This window comes from Lipotes vexillifer, unplaced genomic scaffold, assembly GCF_000442215.2.
Source record: "Lipotes vexillifer unplaced genomic scaffold, Lipotes_vexillifer_v1.1 scaffold478, whole genome shotgun sequence".
In the NCBI taxonomy this organism is placed as follows: domain Eukaryota; kingdom Metazoa; phylum Chordata; class Mammalia; order Artiodactyla; family Lipotidae; genus Lipotes; species Lipotes vexillifer.
The window spans coordinates 1518357-1538917 of NW_006779682.1; the positions used below are offsets into that span (position 1 = coordinate 1518357).

A 20561-nucleotide genomic window follows, 5' to 3' on the forward strand; every position below is an offset into this window, starting at 1 on the left:
TACCTTCAGAATTCCTTTACCTCAGTTGTTTCATGTTTTCTTTTTGTCATGCCTCCACCATCTTTGTTTCCTTCTGTTATGGGCTGAATTGTGTCCTCCCCAAATTCATATGTTGATGCCCTAAAACCACTAGTTTCTCAGCATGTGACTATATGGGAGATGCAGCCTTTAAAGAGGTGGTTAAGTTAAAATGAGTCGTTAGTTTGAGGCTCTAACCTAATCTGACCGGTGTCCTTATAAGCAGAGGAAATTTGGACACAAAGAGAGACAGCGGGGATGTAGGTGCACAGAGGAGAGACCTCGTGAGCACACAGTGAGAAGGTGGCCATCCACAAGCCAAGGAGAGAGGCGTCTGGAGAAAACAACCCTGCCAACACCTTGATCTTGGACTTCTAGCCTCCAGAGCTGTCAGAGAGTAAAATTCTGTTGCTGAAGCCACCCAGTCTGTGGTATTCTGTTACAGCAGCCTGAGCAGACTGATACACCCTCTCCCCACTCCTGTCCCTAATCCCCCATGAGTGTAACTTGTCAAGGTCCCGCCTCAACTTCTGTCTGTATAACAATAACACCTGCCCCGAGAGGGCTGACCGGCTGACCGGGGTCACAGGAGATAATGGATGGCTTCAGGCATGGTACTGAATGCATGCCCCTCTTGTTAATGTGACTCTCATTCCTATCATTATACGATCTTTGTTTAAGTAACTAATGAATTGTTAAGTAAGACAAGGTTAGGGCCAGTCTAATGCCACTTCAGCATTTCTGTGAGGTTGACTTTGACCCTTTCCTAAACTCCCCTTCAGAGATTCATGCTTGGGGCTCCATAATAGAATTTGCTTTGTACTATTTCCTCATGGTATCTGTGTTGGGCTTCAGTAATCATGTGTGGGTTTCATGAACTACGTTGTCAATATGATACTGTAGCCATCCCAAAATATGCAAATGAAGGTAGCACTGTTTTAGAAACTGGTATTGAGTCTGGTCCTAGGCTCCAGTCACCTCCTCTCCTGCACCTTCTTGCTAGCATCTCACCAGCTTATTCTGTCTGTAGAGACAGTCACAATAGGATCAAGAGAATGCCATGCTGTGTTCCCGGGGTGTCCTTTGATGGGCTGTGTGGTCATTATTTCCTCCTTCTGATCCATTTAAGGTTAGAACTATTTTGTCTTTACAAATAAGATTGGATTTTTTTTTTTTTATCAGACACCAGGATATGCTACGACTGGCAATGTCTTCACGCTCCCTCTTGGGAATGAGTGATGCCGCGTTGGTGTAATTTAAAATGTTCCAGTAATAACTTTCAGACGTTACAACTCAATTTGATTTACAGAATTAAGCATGAAGGGAATATTTTAAAAGTCTTACTCCTTTACGTTCAAAAGTGTTCTGCAGGATTAATTTGACAACAGCCAGCTACCCACTCCAACCCTAACCTTCTAGAAAGGATATGCCTCTAGGACATTTCTCCACATGAAGTGTCAAACCCGAATCAAGCCAAATTCCCAACGTGGGATAATGGACTCTATTTTATGACCTTCTTCTGAGCCCCAGGGGGTGCTTGGGCCCATTACACAGCTGGCTGGTGTATATTAGGTTTATTACTAAAGGGACTCGAGTGGCAGTGGGGTTTCTGCTCTGTGAAGCCTGAGCCGCATTTCATAGGTTCTGGGGTTATTAATGGTGCGTCTGGTTGCCTTGAGAATGTTCAAACTCCATTCTGTTATGAATACTTAAGAGCAAGGAGAATGTGATTCTTCTCTTTTTAGAGAAGTTTCTGTCACTCAGAGAATCCATTCTACTGAGATAGGCAAACTGTCAAAATTAATGAATTCCAGCTGAGCTTCGGTCCCTTAAGGGGAAAACCTCATGCAGTTGTAAATTAGCATTAGTGCGACAGTGTATTTTGAACATGCTACATTTTCAGCACGGATTCGGGCCTAGAGGATGTCTTTGGAAAAAATCCGCTCTGGAAATCGTGTTTTTTGGTTTGTTTTTTTCAATCCTTAAGCATAGTCTTAATTTTTGGAAGAAGTACTCTATGGTAGATTATTAGGATTTTCTAGAAAAAAAAAAGAAAAGAAAGAAAATTGTAAATAAGAGCTGGAATCAAAGACATTTCAGTGGCAGAGTTTTCTTCTTTTCGTGCTATGTTCAGTTTTAGTCTAAGGATATCATTCCTGAGCCTCTATCTAAAGGTAAAAATTACAAAGACAAAATATGACAAAGACTTTGAAATGAGCCCCAAGAAATACAGTGCACCTAGCTAAGCACATCTTACTGTGAGCATCGTAGCCCATGATTCTGCAATGATGTCTGGATCAAAAGTGGCTAACCTGGGGACTTTGAATCTTCAGGAACTGAACTCAGAATTGTGGGTGCCTTTGCCCCCCTTCAGAGGGGAAAGTGCAGGACAAGTCTCTCATTCTCAGAGGGTCCTGAGCCCACAGCCCCTGTGTAAGTGACTCCTGGATCAGACCCCGTGTGTCTTCCTCACTACAGGGTTCAAAGTTCAACATGGTTTCTCATCCCTAATGGGAACGTAGCAATAATAGCTACCTATAAAATTTGTTCTGAGGATTCGTGAGGTCTTGTATTAAACTACTTAGCATAGTCCCAGAACATAATACATATTCAGTAAATGTTAGCTATTCAGTTCCACCCAAAATGAAAACAATAATAATGGATATAAACTAAAATTGAAATTTACTAGTACATTTGGTGACTCTCTCTGGCTAGAGATGAGGCTATAGCAAGATGCACAAGGAGAGAGTACAATAATGTCGGACACAGATACACCCCAGCAAGTGAAGGGAGCACACTCTCATCTTTGTACTGCCCAGAACACACAGCCTGAGATCCTGGATAACTAACCCCCTTCCACTCCCTGTGCCTGTCTTTTCCCCTCCTACGGTGTGTAACGACAGACACTCTGGTGACTTAATGAGACAGTGGGGGGAGAAAATGCTTTGGAATAAAAGCACTTTGGATAAAGTGTTCCATAAATGTACAGGTGGAATCATGAATCATTTGTAGTCAAACATTCATTTTAAGATGTTATATTTCACTGAGATTTATTTACATACACACACACACACACACACACACACACACGCACACACGCACACACGCACACATATATATGTGCCACACCACGTGGCTTGCAGCATCTTCGTTCCCCAACCAGAGATTGAACCCATGCCATGGCAGGGAAAGTAGTGAGTCCTAACCAGTGTACCACCAGGGAATTCCCTATTTACTTATATTTAATTGAGTTTAATAGAACAGTCATGTATTTAAGAAATGTTTACTGAGATTCTACTACATGCTAGAAACTGTATAAGGAATTGGAGATATATCAGGGAATAAAACCAATCCACTGTCTACTCTTTAGGAACTAAAGTTTTAAAGGGAGGGAGAGACAGACAATAAAAAAGGATAATAAATAAGTAAATGATGCAGGTGACAAATGCTGTGGAGAGAAGGCGCAGATGAGGGCAGTTGGGAGCGCTCACTGTGGTGGATACAACTTGAGTTAGGGCCTCATCCAGGGGGCAGTGGCTCAGCAAAGCCTTGAAAAGGCAAGGGAATGAGCCAGGCGGTTTTTGTGGGAAGAGCCATCCCGGGCAGAGGGAGAGTAATGTATAAAGATGCAGAGATCAGAGCCTGTGGGGATGCTTTTGATGACAAGAAGGCCGTGTGGCTGGAGTGGAATGAGAAAGGGAAAGGAGCAGGGGGTCACATCTGAGGGGGAACAGTGAGTCTGGGTCACAGAGAAAGATGGTCTTTCATGTGAGAGAATGGGGGCCCTGGAAGGTTCTGAGCAAAGGAGAGAGAGGACCTGTCATGTTCAACTGGACCACTCTGGCTGATGGACAGAGCGTAAGGGTAGGGGGCAGTGGTGGAGGCAGAGAGATCCATGGGGCAGCATTGTGGCAATCCAGGGGAGAGAGAGCGGTGGCGGTGGGACCAGAGAGGTGGCAAATAGCTGACTCTGAGGCTATTTTGAGGGTGCAGTTAATGGACTTCCTGATGCAGTGAATACAAAACATGAGAAAAAGAGGGGCATTGGGGAGGACCCTGAGCATTTGCTGTGAGCAGCTAAGAGTGGATGGTCATTAGGTCCTTTATTTAAAAACTAATATTTTAGGGATAGAATATTTTTGTATGTACCTTGTATGGTTCTAATTTATCTCTTTCTGAACCCTTAACAAATGTGAAAAAGAATCACATGGAAGAGGAGGAAGGTAAGCAAACTTCTTGAATGTGATATGTTAAGAATGTGGAGTTTGGGATCAGCAGATGTAAACTATTATATAGAGGATGGATAAACAACAAGGTCCTACTGTATAGCACAGGGAACTATAGTCAATATCCTGTGATAAACCATAATGGAAAAGAATATGAAAAAGAATATATATATATATATATATGTGTATAACTGAATCACTTCGCTGCACAGCAGAGATTAACACAACATTGTGAATCAACCATACTTAAATAAAATAAATTTAAAAAAAAAGAATGCTGGATCTCAGAATATGGGTGTAACTGAGTGGACCAGGAGATTAGGGCAACAATTTACCAGGGTCCCAGTCAACAGATTTTTTTTTTTTCTAAAGTCTTAAGTGTTTGAGACTTGCAATTAAGGCTCTGTAAGTGGACTTTCTACATCTTACATTCCACCAACGAGAGCTGTCGGGTGTCATTGCGCTCCGCGTTGGCTGATGTAGGGTGAGATCAGACACATTGATTCATACATGTGGAAGGCACTGTTGAACATGAGGGTTGGTTAGGGCTGCGTCTTCACGTGATTGGAATGAAACACAGTCTCTAGAAAACACATTCACCTACCGATTTTGCTTTCTGCATGTTTTTCCTTTCTAAGCTTTCTTCTAGTATTCAGATCTGCATTCTCAGGTTCTCTGTTTACATTGAAATATTTAATTTTTCAGGCTCAGATATCTATTTAACTTAATTGTTAAATTGGGCTATGAATGTCCTCCCTCCTTACCTTCCGCTATTTTTTCCATATAATTATATTACCATTTGAGGTTAAATCAGTATTTGGGGTTTGCACTATTATAATTGTGTAAATATTTATACATAACTCAGCTACAGCTGAGCCACATAGCATATTATAAACACTTTCCTTTCTATGATAGCTTTGTTTGTTCCCTAGGGTTAATAATTACTTACTTTTTTGTTTACTTAGTTTTCACTGCATGTGTAATTCATTTCCCAAATTCTCCAACAGGACAAAGTACTCCTTTTAATACATTCAGATACATCAGGGTCTTTGAATGTTTATTTATTTATTTTTTCAAAACATCTCTCTGGGAGCCTTCTTTCTGCATCAGTCTGGACTAGTTTCCACTATACAGTTGTTGTCTTGGAATCTTTCAGAGTCACTCTGGAAATTCCTTTTGTTTCTCATCACCTGTGTTTGAGCCTCTGTTTCCTGTATATCATATATTCCTCTTTCTTAGTTTGCGGCCTTTTTATTCATCTTCCAGAAGCTTTTGGAATACGGTGCATGAGAGGTAAAGTTTTTGACTTTGCATTGTCTAAAAATGTCTTTGTTCACTCGCTTAATACTCTGGGTGTAGAATTCTAGGTCAGTCTGATGTCTTTTGCTATAAATGGTCACACCGAGGTTGAAGAGCTGGCCCTTGGCCTCCATACTGTCGTAGATCAGAACCTGACAGCAGCTTCCGACGGTGGAGAAACCCCAGGAGGATGGCACTTTTTTGTCCCAAAGAAGTGCCCTTCCTACCTCAGGGGAGACCTGACTTGGGTTATATTTAAGTGTTCACTGCATTATCTATGTACTCGATGCTGTGTAAACAGATGGTATACAGGGATGATAATGTCCTCTTTGCTTCATCCAAGGTGTTAGTGTTTTAGCACTGAACAAAGTCACATAGATAGGCAATATCTTGAAGAAGCAAGGGCAGAAAATGCAAGAATGGATTAAGTGGTGTGAAAGTGAAGAGGATGGTGTAGTCAGGTGGGTACTGTGCAGTTTTCCTCAGCGTTCTGTGGGAAGATAGAGGGTTGTATCATACCTGAAACCCAAACACGGTTTGTTCCCATCACTGCTTTGGAGATAGTAGGCATTGCTGGTAACACAAAATAAATGAACATCTATGTTCCATCACTGTTCACCCACCTTGCCCCCGAAACTCCATTACAATGATAGTAAAGGAATATAAACATCCTAAGGATAAAGAGTAAGAGAGGTAAAATAATGGCAGTCATAAGATGCCAGTGATGGTAGATGAGTGTTTTAACACACTGGAGAAAACTCAAGGAAGTCACCCAAGTGGAAGGCAGACAGTGACCAGGTCTCTGACTCAGCCTGGTGAATCAGAGGGGCTAGACTAGAGTCAATCCTCTAAGAGTCTTTCTAATTCAAAAGATTGTTGCCACTTACAACTCAGGGTATATTTGCCATTATGAGAATAACCATTCATTTTAGCACTGAAACACAAAGTAAAACCCATGCACTACCTGAAAAAAAAAGTACCTTAAAAATTAGACTTAATGTAAGTCCTTAGAGCAGAGCAAAATGGAAAATTGAGTGCCCCTGAGCATGGTGAAGTTCTAGCAAAAGAAAATGATGCTGAACACTGCCATAGTCAATGAGATTAAGAAGAATGCGTGTCTTTTTTTTTTTTTTTTTTGCGGTATGTGGGCCTCTCACTGTTGTAACCTCTCCCGTTGTGGAGCACAGGCTCCGGACGCGCAGGCTCAGCGGCCACGGCTCACGGGCCCAGCTGCTCTGCGACATGTGGGATCCTCCCGGACCGGGGCACGAACCCGTGTCCCCTGCATCAGCAGGCGGACTCTCAACCACTGCGCCACCAGGGAAGCCCAGAATGTGTGTCTTTTTATCATTCCACTTCAGTGCTCTCACTCAACACCAGAGTTGAAGATTTCTTGCAGGACTTGGACTTTACATTTTTCTGTTGAGGCACCATCGTGGTCTCCGCTTTTAATTAATTTTGTTCTTTTTAAAATTGTTTTTCTCTTTAATTTTCTTTAAATTTTTTTCTTTTTTTAGTTTTTATTTTATATTGGAGTATAGTTAGTTAACAATGTTGTATTAGTTTCAGGTGTAGAGCAAAGTGATTCACTTATACATATACATGTAGCTGTTCTTTTTCAAATTCTTTCCCCATTTAGGTTGTCACAGAATATTGAGCAGAGTTCGCTGTGCTGTACAGTAGGTCCTTGCTGGTTCTCTCTGTTAAATATAGAAGTGTGTATATGTCAATCCCAAACTCCTAGTTTATTTTGTTCTTTAATCATAGGATAGGTGACTCATTAGGCTTCAGTGAATTTCAATCTTTCCATCCCATTAATAGTCTGATTTTATTGTTGCTTTGTTATTGTGTTTCTAGTTCATATTGCTGTGTTTTTGGACATTCTCTTTTTGTAATTTTTCCCCTCTCTCCAAGCCTTTTAATCTGCAGGAAACTATTCTGTTGACATTATTATGATTTCAGCTCCATTTCCCACTCTCTTTTTCTGATGATTTTCTTAATTTATAATTCCTTGTGTGAATCTGCACTTATCCCTCATTCTTCATTAGTTTGTTCTATTTTTGTTCCCACATTTCTTTGCTCCCTGATCCTAAGGAGTTATTTACATCATTTTGGTTTATTCATGTGCTTTGCTGCTTGTGATCATAAATCCCAGAGGGTCTCCTGCTTCTTTCAAATCACTAGCCACTTTCGTGCCTTTTGAAATCTTTGAGCTTAAAATATAAGTGCTGGAATATAGCAAACTACACACATATTATTCATTACGGAGGCTGCATTCTTCTCTGAAACTGTACACGTAACCGCCAGCAATGTTACTGAGGGTGACTTTCATCCATCTGAAGGGACAATGAGACTTCATCTCTAAAATGAATTCCCTAGACACACATGGAAATAATTCTCTAGAAGGATATTGGAAACAATACTTAGACATTTTATGGGTAAAATGTTAACATTTTTCTTATTTTTTTTCCTCCAGAGATTTGTAAAACACATAGCAAAATTGAGCTTCTTTTCTTCCTTGTTGAAAAATCAACACGCATATTGGATAAAAAGAACATTCTTACACAGAGTAGCTAAAATCTCGTAAATGTCTTCTTCTTATAATATCCGAGAAATTCTTCTTTCAGCCACTAATTCTTGTTGTCCCTTAACATTTTTGTAATGGAATTTAAATGAAAATAGATGATGCATACGAAATACAGATTATTTTTCCTTAAAAGGAATCTTTTAGCGATATGTGGTATGAGAACCATAATTTTTTAAAAGATTTATTTATTCATTCAATAAAAATTTGAAGGCTTCTATTGTGTACTAGTCTGTTCACTAAATACAAAAGAATAAGGTTGCATCCTCTATATGCAGTGCCACTCCTGTAGATTTCAACAGTGTTGGAGACACACACTAAACAACTAAGCTGAGACTATGAATGAATGAAGCAAGAAGCTGACAGGTAGGGCATGGGGTCCAGTGTGGGAGGTGGAAGATCAGGGATAAATCCCTAAGGAAATGGTGTTTAAGCTGAGGGTCAAAGCATGAGTCTTAATGAATTGGGTGAAGGATGGTGAAGTCTTCCAGCAAGGCATTCAGTATCTGTGCTGGCTCTGAGGTGGGAGTGGGTTTCCCAAGGCACTGAGGAGGCTGGCCTGGCTGAACCCTAGCAAACCATCAGTATGAGGTAAGATTGAATTTTTTCTATGCACAATTTTTTAACATCAAAATATACAAGAAGGCAGATAAAATCTCAACAAAGAACATTGATATATCAACCCAATGGCAATCGGCACTAAAAAAGAAAGAAACCCAGTTCTCAATTTTCCTTCTGGATTTGATATTCCTCCCTCCAGTTCTAGCAGAGTTGCTTTATATACTTTGAAGTTTTTATTAGATACATAAACATTTAGGATTGTCATGTATTCTTGAATTGATCACTTTATCATTAGAAAAAACCATCTTAGTAACATTCCTTATCCTGAAATCTACTTTGATATTAGTGTAGCCACTCCAGCTTTCTTTTGAGTAGTGTTAGCATGGTATATTTTTCCATCCCTTTAATTTTAATCTACTTGTTTTTTTTTGTATTTAAAATGGGTTTCTCCTGGACTACATATTATTAAATCTTGATTTTTCATCAATCTGACATTTTCTGCCTTTCAGTTGGAGTGTTTAGGCCATTTATATTTAATGTGAACACCAATTTGGTTAGGTTTAAATCTACCATCTTGATAATGCTTCCTATTTATTTCATCCACTCTGTTTGTTTTTTTCCTTTTGTATTAATGGAATTTTTTTAATGATCAATTTTATCTACATGAATGGTTTAATATCTAAGTTTTGCTTTGTTTTTTAAGTGTTTGCTTTAGGGTTTACAATATAAATCTTTAAACTGACATGGCCTACTTTCAAATAATAATACAACACGATGTACAGTAGAAGAAACTTAAGACAGTAGATTGTCATTCTCCTCCTCCCACCTGCCTTCATGCTGATATTCATTCATTTTATCTCTCTCTATATGTTATACTCCAAAATACATTATTATCAATTTTTCTTTAAACAGTAAATTGTCTTTTGATTTTTTTTTTAAATGAAGAAATGTGTTTTGTATATTTACCCATATATTTACCATTTTTGTCAGTCTTCATTATTTTTGAGAAGTCAAAAATGTCTATCTGGTAACATTTTCCTTTTGCCTGAAGGACTTCCATTAACATTCCTTGTACCGCTGATCCATTGTCAATGAATTCTCTTAGTATTTGGATGTCTGAAAAGTCATTTTTATTTTGCCTTCATTTATAATGTTTTTTTTTTTTTTGGCTGGGCATAGAATTTTAGATTGGAAGGTTTTTTCTTTCTAAATAGTACTTTAAATTTTCTTTCTCTTCACTGTCTTTTGGCTTGCATTGTTTCTGATAAGTCTGGCATCATTCTTACCTTTGTTTCTCCACATGCTATGTGTATTTTTTTTAAGTGGCTGCATTTAATATTTTTCTCTTTTTTACTGGCTTTCAGCAATTGAATTATGATGTGTCATGGTGTGATTTTCTTTGTGTTTCTTCTGTTTGGTGTTCATTGAATTTATGGGGTATTTGGGGTTCTGGCATTCCTTAAATTTTGAAAATGTTAGATGTTAATTCTTTAAAAAAATTTCTGTCTGATCTCCTCCCTTGTGGAATTCCAATTATACATATATTAGGCCACACGATGTTGTCTCACATCTCACTGATTTTATGTTTACTGTCTTTAAGCCTGTTTTCTTTGTCTTTCAATTTGTGTAGTTTCTATTGCTCTGCCTTCTGGTTTATTGATGTTTTCTTCTGCAAGGTATAATCTGCTGTTAATTCCATTTGCCTGTGTTTCATTTCATATAGTGTATTTTTCATCTCAAGAAGTTTCATTTTTGGCTATTTTTATAGTCTCCATTTCTCTCATCAGTATTCCCTTGCTTTCCCTTACCATCTTGATGATATTGGGAGAATATTTATAATAGCTCTTGTAATGTCTGTGCTTGCGAATTCTATCACCTGTCATTTCTGTGTCTGCTTCTATTGAATACATTTACTTCTGATAATAGGTCATGGTTTCCTGCTTGTCTCCAATTTTTTTATTGGATGTCAGATACTGTAAACTTTACATGATTGATTATTGGATTTTGTTTCTTTTCATTAACCAGCATTGAAATTTGTTGGTTGTGCAGTTAGCTTACTTGAAATCAATTGAATGCCTTCTGGAATCCCTACTGGGATCCCTTTTTTTTTTTTTGGCGGTACGCAGACCTCTCACTGCTGTGGCCTCTCCCGTCGTGGAGCACAGGCTCCGGACGCGCAGGCTCAGTGGCCATGGCTCACGGGCCCAGCCGCTCCGCGGCATGTGGGCTCTTCCCGGACCGGGGCACGAACCCGTGTCCCCTGCATCGGCAGGCAGACTCTCAACCACTGCGCCACCAGGGAAGCGCTGGGATCCCTTTTAGACTTTGTTATGATTAATTTGGCCCCCACGATAGTGGTCATACGCTTCTGAGTACTCTATCTGGTACCCCATATATTAGTTCTTTCCTCTCTGGATGGAACATGAGCTAGTGCTTCCCCTGTGTTAGCTTCAGGGATTTCCCAGCTGCTCATTTCTGGTGTTCCTTTGCAGCATCAGTAGTTTCCTCACACACCTGTGAATATCTGTCCACAGCTAAAGACTCACCAAAAGGAAACTTCTTCAGATTGTTGGAGTTCCCGCTCCACGCAACTTCCATCTCTTTGCTTTGTAAATCCAGTGTGTTTGGCCTCCCCCAAGCTTCAACTCAGAAGTTCCACCAAGTTCTATTTAGGTTTCTCCTTTTGGGATGATTTGTGAATTTTCTCCAGGCATTAAGCTGGATGCTTAGTGGGCCCCATCTCATTTGTTTCCTTCTTTTACAGCTTTACTGTTTTGTATTGCATGAGTGTTTACATAGAAGAGGGTAAATCCACTTCCTGTTTTGTTTCATTTTGTTTTATCATGGACAAAGAATTTCATAGTTTTAAGTTCTGTGTCATTATGAAGTTTTATCTAATTCTTATTTGGACAGTTGCGTTGTTGCTTTAGTGCTGGGGAATACATAGAATGACTGAAATATATTAGAGTTAAATGCCCAATTGCTGTAACATATGAGCATATTTTTATAACCTAACTTGGAATTATTTCATAGACGTTTGGAATGCTTTCCAAGTCATTATGAGACCATCCATTTATCTGCTTTCAAATTGTCTGATCAAGATGACACTAAATTTCAAAGCATTTATTCAAATGTGACAACATTTTGGAGTCTCAGAATCAGCTAAGTGCTATGCTTTCTAGATAATATTTACCTGAGGCTTAGGTATATTCCTTTTCATTTGGGAAGAGCTTTATAGAGGCAGTTCATTTTACTAAGCATATACACTCACAGATTCCTATGAAATCAATAAAATTATTTTGATCCTAAATGGTATTTTCATTCAAAATAGATATACTCAATTTGCAAACCTAATGCTCTGTTTTAGTTTTCATGTTTTCTGATCTCTGTGAAGCAATTGACACAGTTGAAAACAGCTGGTTGACATTTCAAAATGCTGTCCTTTTGTTTCTAAGGCATCATTTTCTCAAAGATTTTGGCTACTTATAACGTCTTCTTTATCTTCATGATGTTTCTCTCTTTTCCCATTTCTTTAAAATATTTAATGTTTTAAGTCAAGTATAGAATACATACAGAGAAGTGTGCATTTCACAGAGTACAGCTAAATGAAATTTTCATCAGCTGAACACGTCAGTGTACCCAGCACCCAGGTCAAGAAAATGAACACACACAGCATCCTGGATGCCACCTCATGCCATTTCTATTCTCTGTGTCTACCCCATGAATAACTATTATCCTGACTCTTAACATCATAGATTAGTTTTTCCTATTTTATGCTTGATATCAATGGAATAATAATGTACGCACTCTTGTTGTGTCTGTTTACTTTCCTTCAACTTTATGGTTGTGGTTTCATAATATTTTTGTTTGTAATTGTAGATTGTTCATTCTTATTTTTATATAATGAGTTGATGTGCAAATATATAACAATATATTTATCCATTTTTTACTACTGATGGATATTGTGAGTGGTTTCCAGTTTGGGACTCACAAATAGTAATGCTGTGAATATTCCAGTGTGTAATATTTATGAGCATACGCATGCATTTCTGTTGGATAAATACCTATGAATCAAATTGTTGAGTCATAGAGTAGGCCTAGGTTTAGCTGTAGTAGTTACTGAGGAACACTTTTCCATAATGACCTTATCAGTTTACATTCCTGCAGTGTGTTTCATGTTGCTTCACATCCTTGGGACACTCAACATAGTCTGTCTTTTCCATTTTAGTCATTGTTGTGTAGTGGTAACTCCTTGTACTTTTAATTTGCATTTCCCTGATGACTAGTGAGATTGAGGTTTTTTCTTTTTTTCATGTGGTTGTTGGCCATTTATATATTGGCCTTTGTGAAGTGACCATCTAAGCCTTTTGCCCATTTTTAATTAGATTATGGTTTTCTTATTGACCTGGAGGAGTTCATTATGTATTTTGGGTGCAAGTCCATGGTCAAATATCCTTTGCTCACCTTTTATGTATTAACTATCCCTGAGGATCCATCTCCATTTTTTTTTGTCTCTCCTTGATACGTCTCACCCAATGATGGGCTTCAGCTTCCCTGACTGTGGAATCTCTGTCTGAGATCTTGCACTCTGATTCCCAGCTGGCTAGTGGGTGGCCCCAAGGCAGTGCCCCCTTAACTTCAGTAGAACTGGCACTGTCATTTCCTTCCCCCAGCTGGCTCTGCCTTGTATGTTCTCCATCTGCGTTCATAGTGTAACTATGCAACCAGGCATGCGAGCTATTAAATTTGGATCATAATGACTTGTTCCTTATCCTCCCTCACTCTCGTTACTTCTGTGCCCTGCCCACACTTTCTGGCCGGACCATATCAGACACACCTGTAGAGTTAGGCTCTCTCCTCCCTTCACAGCACCAAAGCCCCGGAGTGCCTGGGCCACCCACAGAAGCCCAGCCAGACTTCCTGCCTCCAGTTTTCTTCCCCACCCCCACCCAGCGTTCACTTTCCAAAACGACAATCTGGAAAATTGCTTGTTCTGTGTCAAAACTTTCATTGGCTCCCGACTTTTTAAACAGTTTTATTGAGATATAATTTACGTACAGTAACATTCATCTGTTTGTACAGTTCAGTGGGTTTTTTTTTTTTTGGTAAATTCAAAGATATGCACAACCTTCATCACAGCTAATTTTAGACCACTGTAATAATTTCAGAAAGACACGCTGCGTCCTTTAGCTGTCCCGCTTCTCCCCAGCCCCTCACCTCCACCCCTAAGTAAACCATTCATCTACTTTCTATCTCTATAGAGTTCCCTGTTCTGGACATTTCATGTGCATGTAATCACACAGGACGTGCTCTTTTGTGACTCACTCTTTTCACTGAGCATAATGTTATCAAGAGTTGTCCATGTCTGTAACACATATTAGTATTTCATTTATCTCTGTTGCTGAGTAAAATTCCATTGCATGGATATACCAGCTTTTGTTTATCAGTTCTTCAGTTGATGGGCACTTGAGTTGTTTCCACATTTGTCTAGTATAAATAACACTGCTTTGAACATCTGTGTACAAGTTTTTGCATGGACATATGCATTCGCTTCGCTTGTGTGTATGCCTAGGAATGGGGCTCCCTCTTGTCCTACCGTCTTCAGAATTAAGCACATGCTTCTTAGCTTGAGATCTGACACCCCTTATGATCCAGACTTTATAATAAGCTTCTGAAATAGAAGCTCCCAGGATCACCCTCCAAGCCTCGGTCCTTAGCATGTCCCAAGGCCTTAGCAAGCGCCAGATACTTACTAGGTGCTGAATATGTATGTACAGAATAAATGAATATAAAGAACCTCAAGCTTCCTCTCTCAAATCTGTCACTGTTGGCTCTGCCCTCAAGTTCCTGGTATCCAGTGTCCTCTCACTTCTCTCCTGCCTATGACAACTCAGTGTCCTATTATGTTAATGCCTCTGCCTAGAATCTGCTTTTCCCTCTCCTTTGGGAATCTACCCTTATCTTCCCCAGGTTGGGTTAGTTTCTCTATCATTTATGCATCTGTAGCACTTTGTTGATACCTCTGTCACAGCACTCAGCAAAATATATAATTATCGCTGATCTCGTTACATGACCATGGTACCCTCTAGACCAAAAATTCCTTAAAAGCAGTAGCATGACTCCTGCAAATGTGTGTAACTGTGACCTTGCACAAGGCCTGGTATATAACAGGTGCTCAGTAAATACTGTCACATGAATAACTGATTGTATCATTGCTTCCTGCAAAGTTTCTCCCGTGTTTCTTCTTTTCACTTTGCCATATGTGGATTTTAAAGAAAGCAATATTGACTTATTTTTCTTTTTAGTGTAACATTCTCCTTTATGTTTGTCATGGGAGTCTTGGTTATACCATCTGTTATAACGATAAAAAAAATATGGAGAAATCTGCAAACGAAGAAACAATTCTCCAAAGTTCCTTCCTTTTATGCCCTTAGCGTTCGTATGCTAGGATTTTATACCTTGAATCTCACAACAAGATTCTGCCAAGCATTTTGTTTAGCTCTCAGTTAATAAACTGCAGTTATATTCAAGGAACTTTCACACACACACACACACACTCACAATTCACATTAAGATCACCTATGCCCTTACTGGAGGGAGCAAATGTTACTGTATTTAAAGTGCATTCAGCTCTCCATAAAAAGTAGTACTATTATTTAAGCAGATGGATGGTCCCTTAGATGGAAGAAATAAAAGCTGTTGGAATATAGTTTGGGTTTTCTTTTGCCTGTGACCATATGATGTGTATCTTAGAAAGTGAGTTGATGTTATGTTATTAAACCCAGTGGTGTGAAATAGAAAGACTAATGTGAAATATCTAAAAAATGTAAGGAGAAATGACAGTAACCCCCCATAGGTCACTTATCTCTTTAACTACTAGGATTAAACATTTGTTTTGCATTTTTCTCACAGTCATTTAAATAATTTCATAGGCTGGCTCTTAGAATGTGGTTGACAATAGAAAACTATATATTTAATTAAGAAATATTTCTTACATACATTCACATTTTCAAAGACTGCTATTCTTAACAAGGCCACTTTTAGGACACAAGAGAATAAATTCAAATACGACTAAATTTTATTTAGCTTGAATCGCCTACAATTCAGTTGACAGAAGAGTAACTTGAGGTAGAATTAATTAGCCTCAAGAGTGACAGTTACCTCATTCCTAGCAATATGTTTGGGGTGATGTCAGTATCCTGAAAAGCTCAAAACCACAGTGCTACTATCAGCATTTTTATTTGAGCTGAAAGCTACAATGTTTAACTATTAACTATGCTTCTGGTCTGAACCAATTTCTCAGTTAGCAATGCTTTCCATATTCTGATTTATGGAGCATTGCTAAAGACTTTAGTTATGGTTGGGGAAGAAAACCATCAAACAGTTACTACTTGATGAATACCCCTGCCTGTCTTCTCCTAGAGTAAATCTGTCACTTTTACAAAGTGTATTTTTCTCTGCCATTTTTTGACTCATGGAGTTCACTCAGCTGCCAGCTCAGAGATAGGCATTATGGGCCGTGGGCAAACTCGTGGTCACCGCTAGTTACAGAGACCAAGGGAAAGCAGGTGGATCTCCAAGTAAGCTATCTGGATTAGGGCAAATCTCATGAACACAGCTTCCCCACTATTTGGCTTCATACAATAAAGGCAGCCATGCAGTGAAACAAAATCTTCATCAGGGAGGCTGAATCCTGGCTCTGCAACCTCCTACCCTGAATCCTTGCTCCAGTGACAGCCCCTCTGAGTCTCCACCTCATCCTCTGTGAGGCGCAGAGCCTGGGCTCACCTGGCAGGACTGGTGTGCATAGGAGTAAATGAAATAACACTTCGAGTCTCATAACATTGCGTGACATGGCTTTGGGCACTCAGTAATCGTTACTCTCATCTCTGCCCAGTGAGATTAATTCCAAATGTCTAGGGCTTCTTTACTCTCTTGTGACTATGTGACCTGGTATGCATTTGTTCTTAGAAAGCCATATATAAACACCAGTGTCTAAAAGGTAGGTCTTCACGGCATTTATACATCTTTTGTTTAATATTTGGATTCCAGAAACTGAGTTTCTTTGCTTCATGTAAAGGACACTCTACAACTGTAAATGAGGGCAATGTAAGCAGTCAATAAATGCATGAAAACGTTTGCAGACACTTTATTTGTGGTAATTAAACTAGAAGCAAGTAGCCCAGGTCAGGGAACTAGTTAAGAAAATCACATTATATAAATTGTGCAGATGTGCCTATAACTTATCGTCTGCCCCCTGTATCTGTAGTTCCTCTGCATCTGAAGATCCAACCAACTGCAGGTGGTGTAATACGGTAGTATTTCCTATTGACAACAATCTGTGTGTGTATAAGTGGACCCACACAGTTCAAACCAGTGTTGTTCAAGGTCAGCTGTACTTAACGAAATCTGTGAAACGTGGCATTATGTGTACGAAACAATGTTATGAGTATGAAACAGAGTCTGTAAAAACTGCATGTTTCATGTGTGCACATTATGACATAGTATAATTATATAGGCATGTAGGCGGATGGGCCAGAAGAGAAAAATCGAAACAGAATCTGCCATAGGCTGGTGGAATTGAATGATACTTTGTTGAAGTTCTCTTTATCATTGCAACATATTTTCAATAATAAAATGCATTGTTGATTGGATTTGACTTTCAGAAAACCAACTGTCCTTTTTATTTTTATTTATTTTTATTTATTTTTGCTGTACGGGGCCCTCTCACTGTTGTGGCCTCTCCCGTTGCGGAGCACAGCCTCCGGACGTGCAGGCTCAGCGGCCATGGCTCACGGGCCCAGCTGCTCCGCGGCATGTGGGATCTTCCCGGACCGGGGCACGAACCCGCGTCCCCTGCATCGGCAGGCGGACTCTCAACCACTGCGCCACCAGGGAAGCCCCCCAACTGTCCTTTTTAAAATGCTTTACATATGATCTTCAATTTTAAGTTTTAAAATTTGCGGCTAATTTCATTCAACGTTAGCTCTCAAGGTACCTTTCAACCAGAGCAATTTGATCCTAGCAACCGGATCTAGCTATTTAGTCATGCACCTTTTTTAAGCTGCCACGGGATGTTCTGCTCTGTGCCCCAGGTAATGGTGTGAGCAAATGACAACATTGTTCTCATGGGCCTTACCTTCTAGAAGGGGAGACAGACAATAAGTGAATACAAAACCCAATATAAATTCCAATAACGGTCAGTACCATGGAGACAGAACAGGGCATGGGACGTAGAGCTGAAGAGTAATCTATTTAAAGTTTAAGACCCAGGATAATGTAACTCGTGTACAAACTATGAAGATGGTGCCTCTCTGTCCGCAGTAGGTTGAGCAATTTCGAATGATTTGGTTTTAGTTGAGCCTCGCGTCTGTTTCTCAGAATAACCTCGATGCCAGTTGATTGAAGGACAAGTTCAGAAGGTGCACTTTACTGACATATTCTTGTGTTGTCTTCTTGTAGTTTTCAGTGAGGACCTTCACTCCAGCCTCTACTTTGTCAATGCATCTCTGCAAGAGGTAGTGTTTGCGAGCACCACGGGGACCCTGGTGCCCTGCCCTGCTGCAGGCATCCCTCCTGTGTCTCTCAGATGGTACCTAGCAACGGGCGAGGAGATCTACGATGTCCCCGGGATCCGCCACGTCCACTCCAACGGCACTCTCCAAATTTTCCCCTTCCCTCCTTCAAGCTTTAGTACCTTAATCCATGATAATACTTACTATTGCACAGCTGAAAATCCTTCAGGGAAAATTCGAAGTCAGGATGTCCACATCAAGGCTGGTGAGTACGGCTCCTCAACCTTTATTCGTTCTATGCCTGCTGTCCTTTTTAAAATGCTTTACATATGATCTTCAATTTTAAGTTTTAAAATTTGCGGCTAATTTCATTCAACGTTAGCTCTCAAGGTACCTTTCAACCAGAGCAATTTGATCCTAGCAACCGGATCTAGCTATTTAGTCATGCACCTTTTTTAAGCTGCCACGGGATGTTCTGCTCTGTGCCCCAGGTAATGGTGTGAGCAAATGACAACATTGTTCTCATGGGCCTTACCTTCTAGAAGGGGAGACAGACAATAAGTGAATACAAAACCCAATATAAATTCCAATAACGGTCAGTACCATGGAGACAGAACAGGGCATGGGACGTAGAGCTGAAGAGTAATCTATTTAAAGTTTAAGACCCAGGATAATGTAACTCGTGTACAAACTATGAAGATGGTGCCTCTCTGTCCGCAGTAGGTTGAGCAATTTCGAATGATTTGGTTTTAGTTGAGCCTCGCGTCTGTTTCTCAGAATAACCTCGATGCCAGTTGATTGAAGGACAAGTTCAGAAGGTGCACTTTACTGACATATTCTTGTGTTGTCTTCTTGTAGTTTTCAGTGAGGACCTTCACTCCAGCCTCTACTTTGTCAATGCATCTCTGCAAGAGGTAGTGTTTGCGAGCACCACGGGGACCCTGGTGCCCTGCCCTGCTGCAGGCATCCCTCCTGTGTCTCTCAGATGGTACCTAGCAACGGGCGAGGAGATCTACGATGTCCCCGGGATCCGCCACGTCCACTCCAACGGCACTCTCCAAATTTTCCCCTTCCCTCCTTCAAGCTTTAGTACCTTAATCCATGATAATACTTACTATTGCACAGCTGAAAATCCTTCAGGGAAAATTCGAAGTCAGGATGTCCACATCAAGGCTGGTGAGTACGGCTCCTCAACCTTTATTCGTTCTATGCCTGCTGGGGGTCCAGGTGGGCAATGACAAATATTAAAATGCCATCAGCTGGGGACCAATGAAAATTCCATCCTTAGTTCACTCTTCTGATGGCTGCTTTCAGATGTCAGAGTGCCTTACATTTTTGGAATGAAAACTCGAAATTAGTGGTTCTCTTCCTCAGGGAAACAAGCATGCAGATGCCTGCAAATATCACCTCTAGCTTTTTGCTGACTGAGGTATTTCTCCTTTTATTCAACATTTTTGCTATTTGAACAAGACATGTCAAGAAAGCATTCAATGCATTTGTAAACCTTTGCAACTCTATTTCTATAAATCGCTAAACGCTGTGGAAGTGGGGAAAATCCTTCTGTGGCACTGACATTAAGTTTGCAGTACAATTCTTGGGTCAGTTTTAATGTTGTCACTCAACAAATATTCCTTGAGCTTCCATTTTGATTCAGGCACTGTGCCAGGTGCAGGGAGTAGATGGGTAAAAAGGCCTGGTATATGGCCTCATTGACATAGTCCTTATGAAGGAGTCAGACAATGGACAAATAAAGTTGGGTCAAAGTTTGCAATGGAGAGTTGGCCTCTGTCCCAGGCACTATGACGTTGGCTGAGTATATTGTAAAAAACTGGGGAGAGAGAATCATCAGCTGAGAATCCATGAAAACCCTGTCATCCGTTCAGTGTGATACTGATGGCTGCTTTGAAATGTCAGCGTATCTTTTGACTGGATTTTGGAGTGCCTTACGTTGCTGGAACTAAAACTTGAAATTAGTGACATCAAGTTAGTAAGGTCTAAACTATATCCCGGACTTACTGTCTTCTGACCAGTTGATACAGTGACTGAAACTTTCAGTGCGTCCACAGCTCATTGCGTTTGTTTCCTGTCTCCCTCTGCACTCCTCCCCACCCAACTCTGTCCCAGAGGCAGGCCACGTGGGGAGTGAGGAAGACAAAGGGAGAACAGAGGATAAGGAATTTTACTGGAATAAACCATAGCATCAATGTTTATCGTCAGTAAAATAGCATCAGTCTAATATTCTTCTGTTCCTTGTGAAATAAAAAAGGGCTCTTTTAACATTTTTGACTGTGTCACATGTTGCTGGAATGTGGTCAGTAAACAAGCCCTGAACTGGTTATGGTCCTTTGAACATCATAC

General features: G+C 40.1%; 1 protein-coding gene across 1 annotated transcript in view; it reads left to right on the forward strand.

The window, feature by feature from the left end:
* Window positions 1-20561, forward strand: part of LOC103088094 (Down syndrome cell adhesion molecule-like) — a 433151-nt gene that overhangs the window by 16192 nt on the left and 396398 nt on the right. The window contains exons 3-4 of the mRNA XM_007452883.1: window positions 18151-18468; window positions 19062-19379. Coding sequence (XP_007452945.1) covers window positions 18151-18468; window positions 19062-19379 — 636 coding nt within the window. The remainder of the gene's footprint in view (window positions 1-18150; window positions 18469-19061; window positions 19380-20561) is intronic.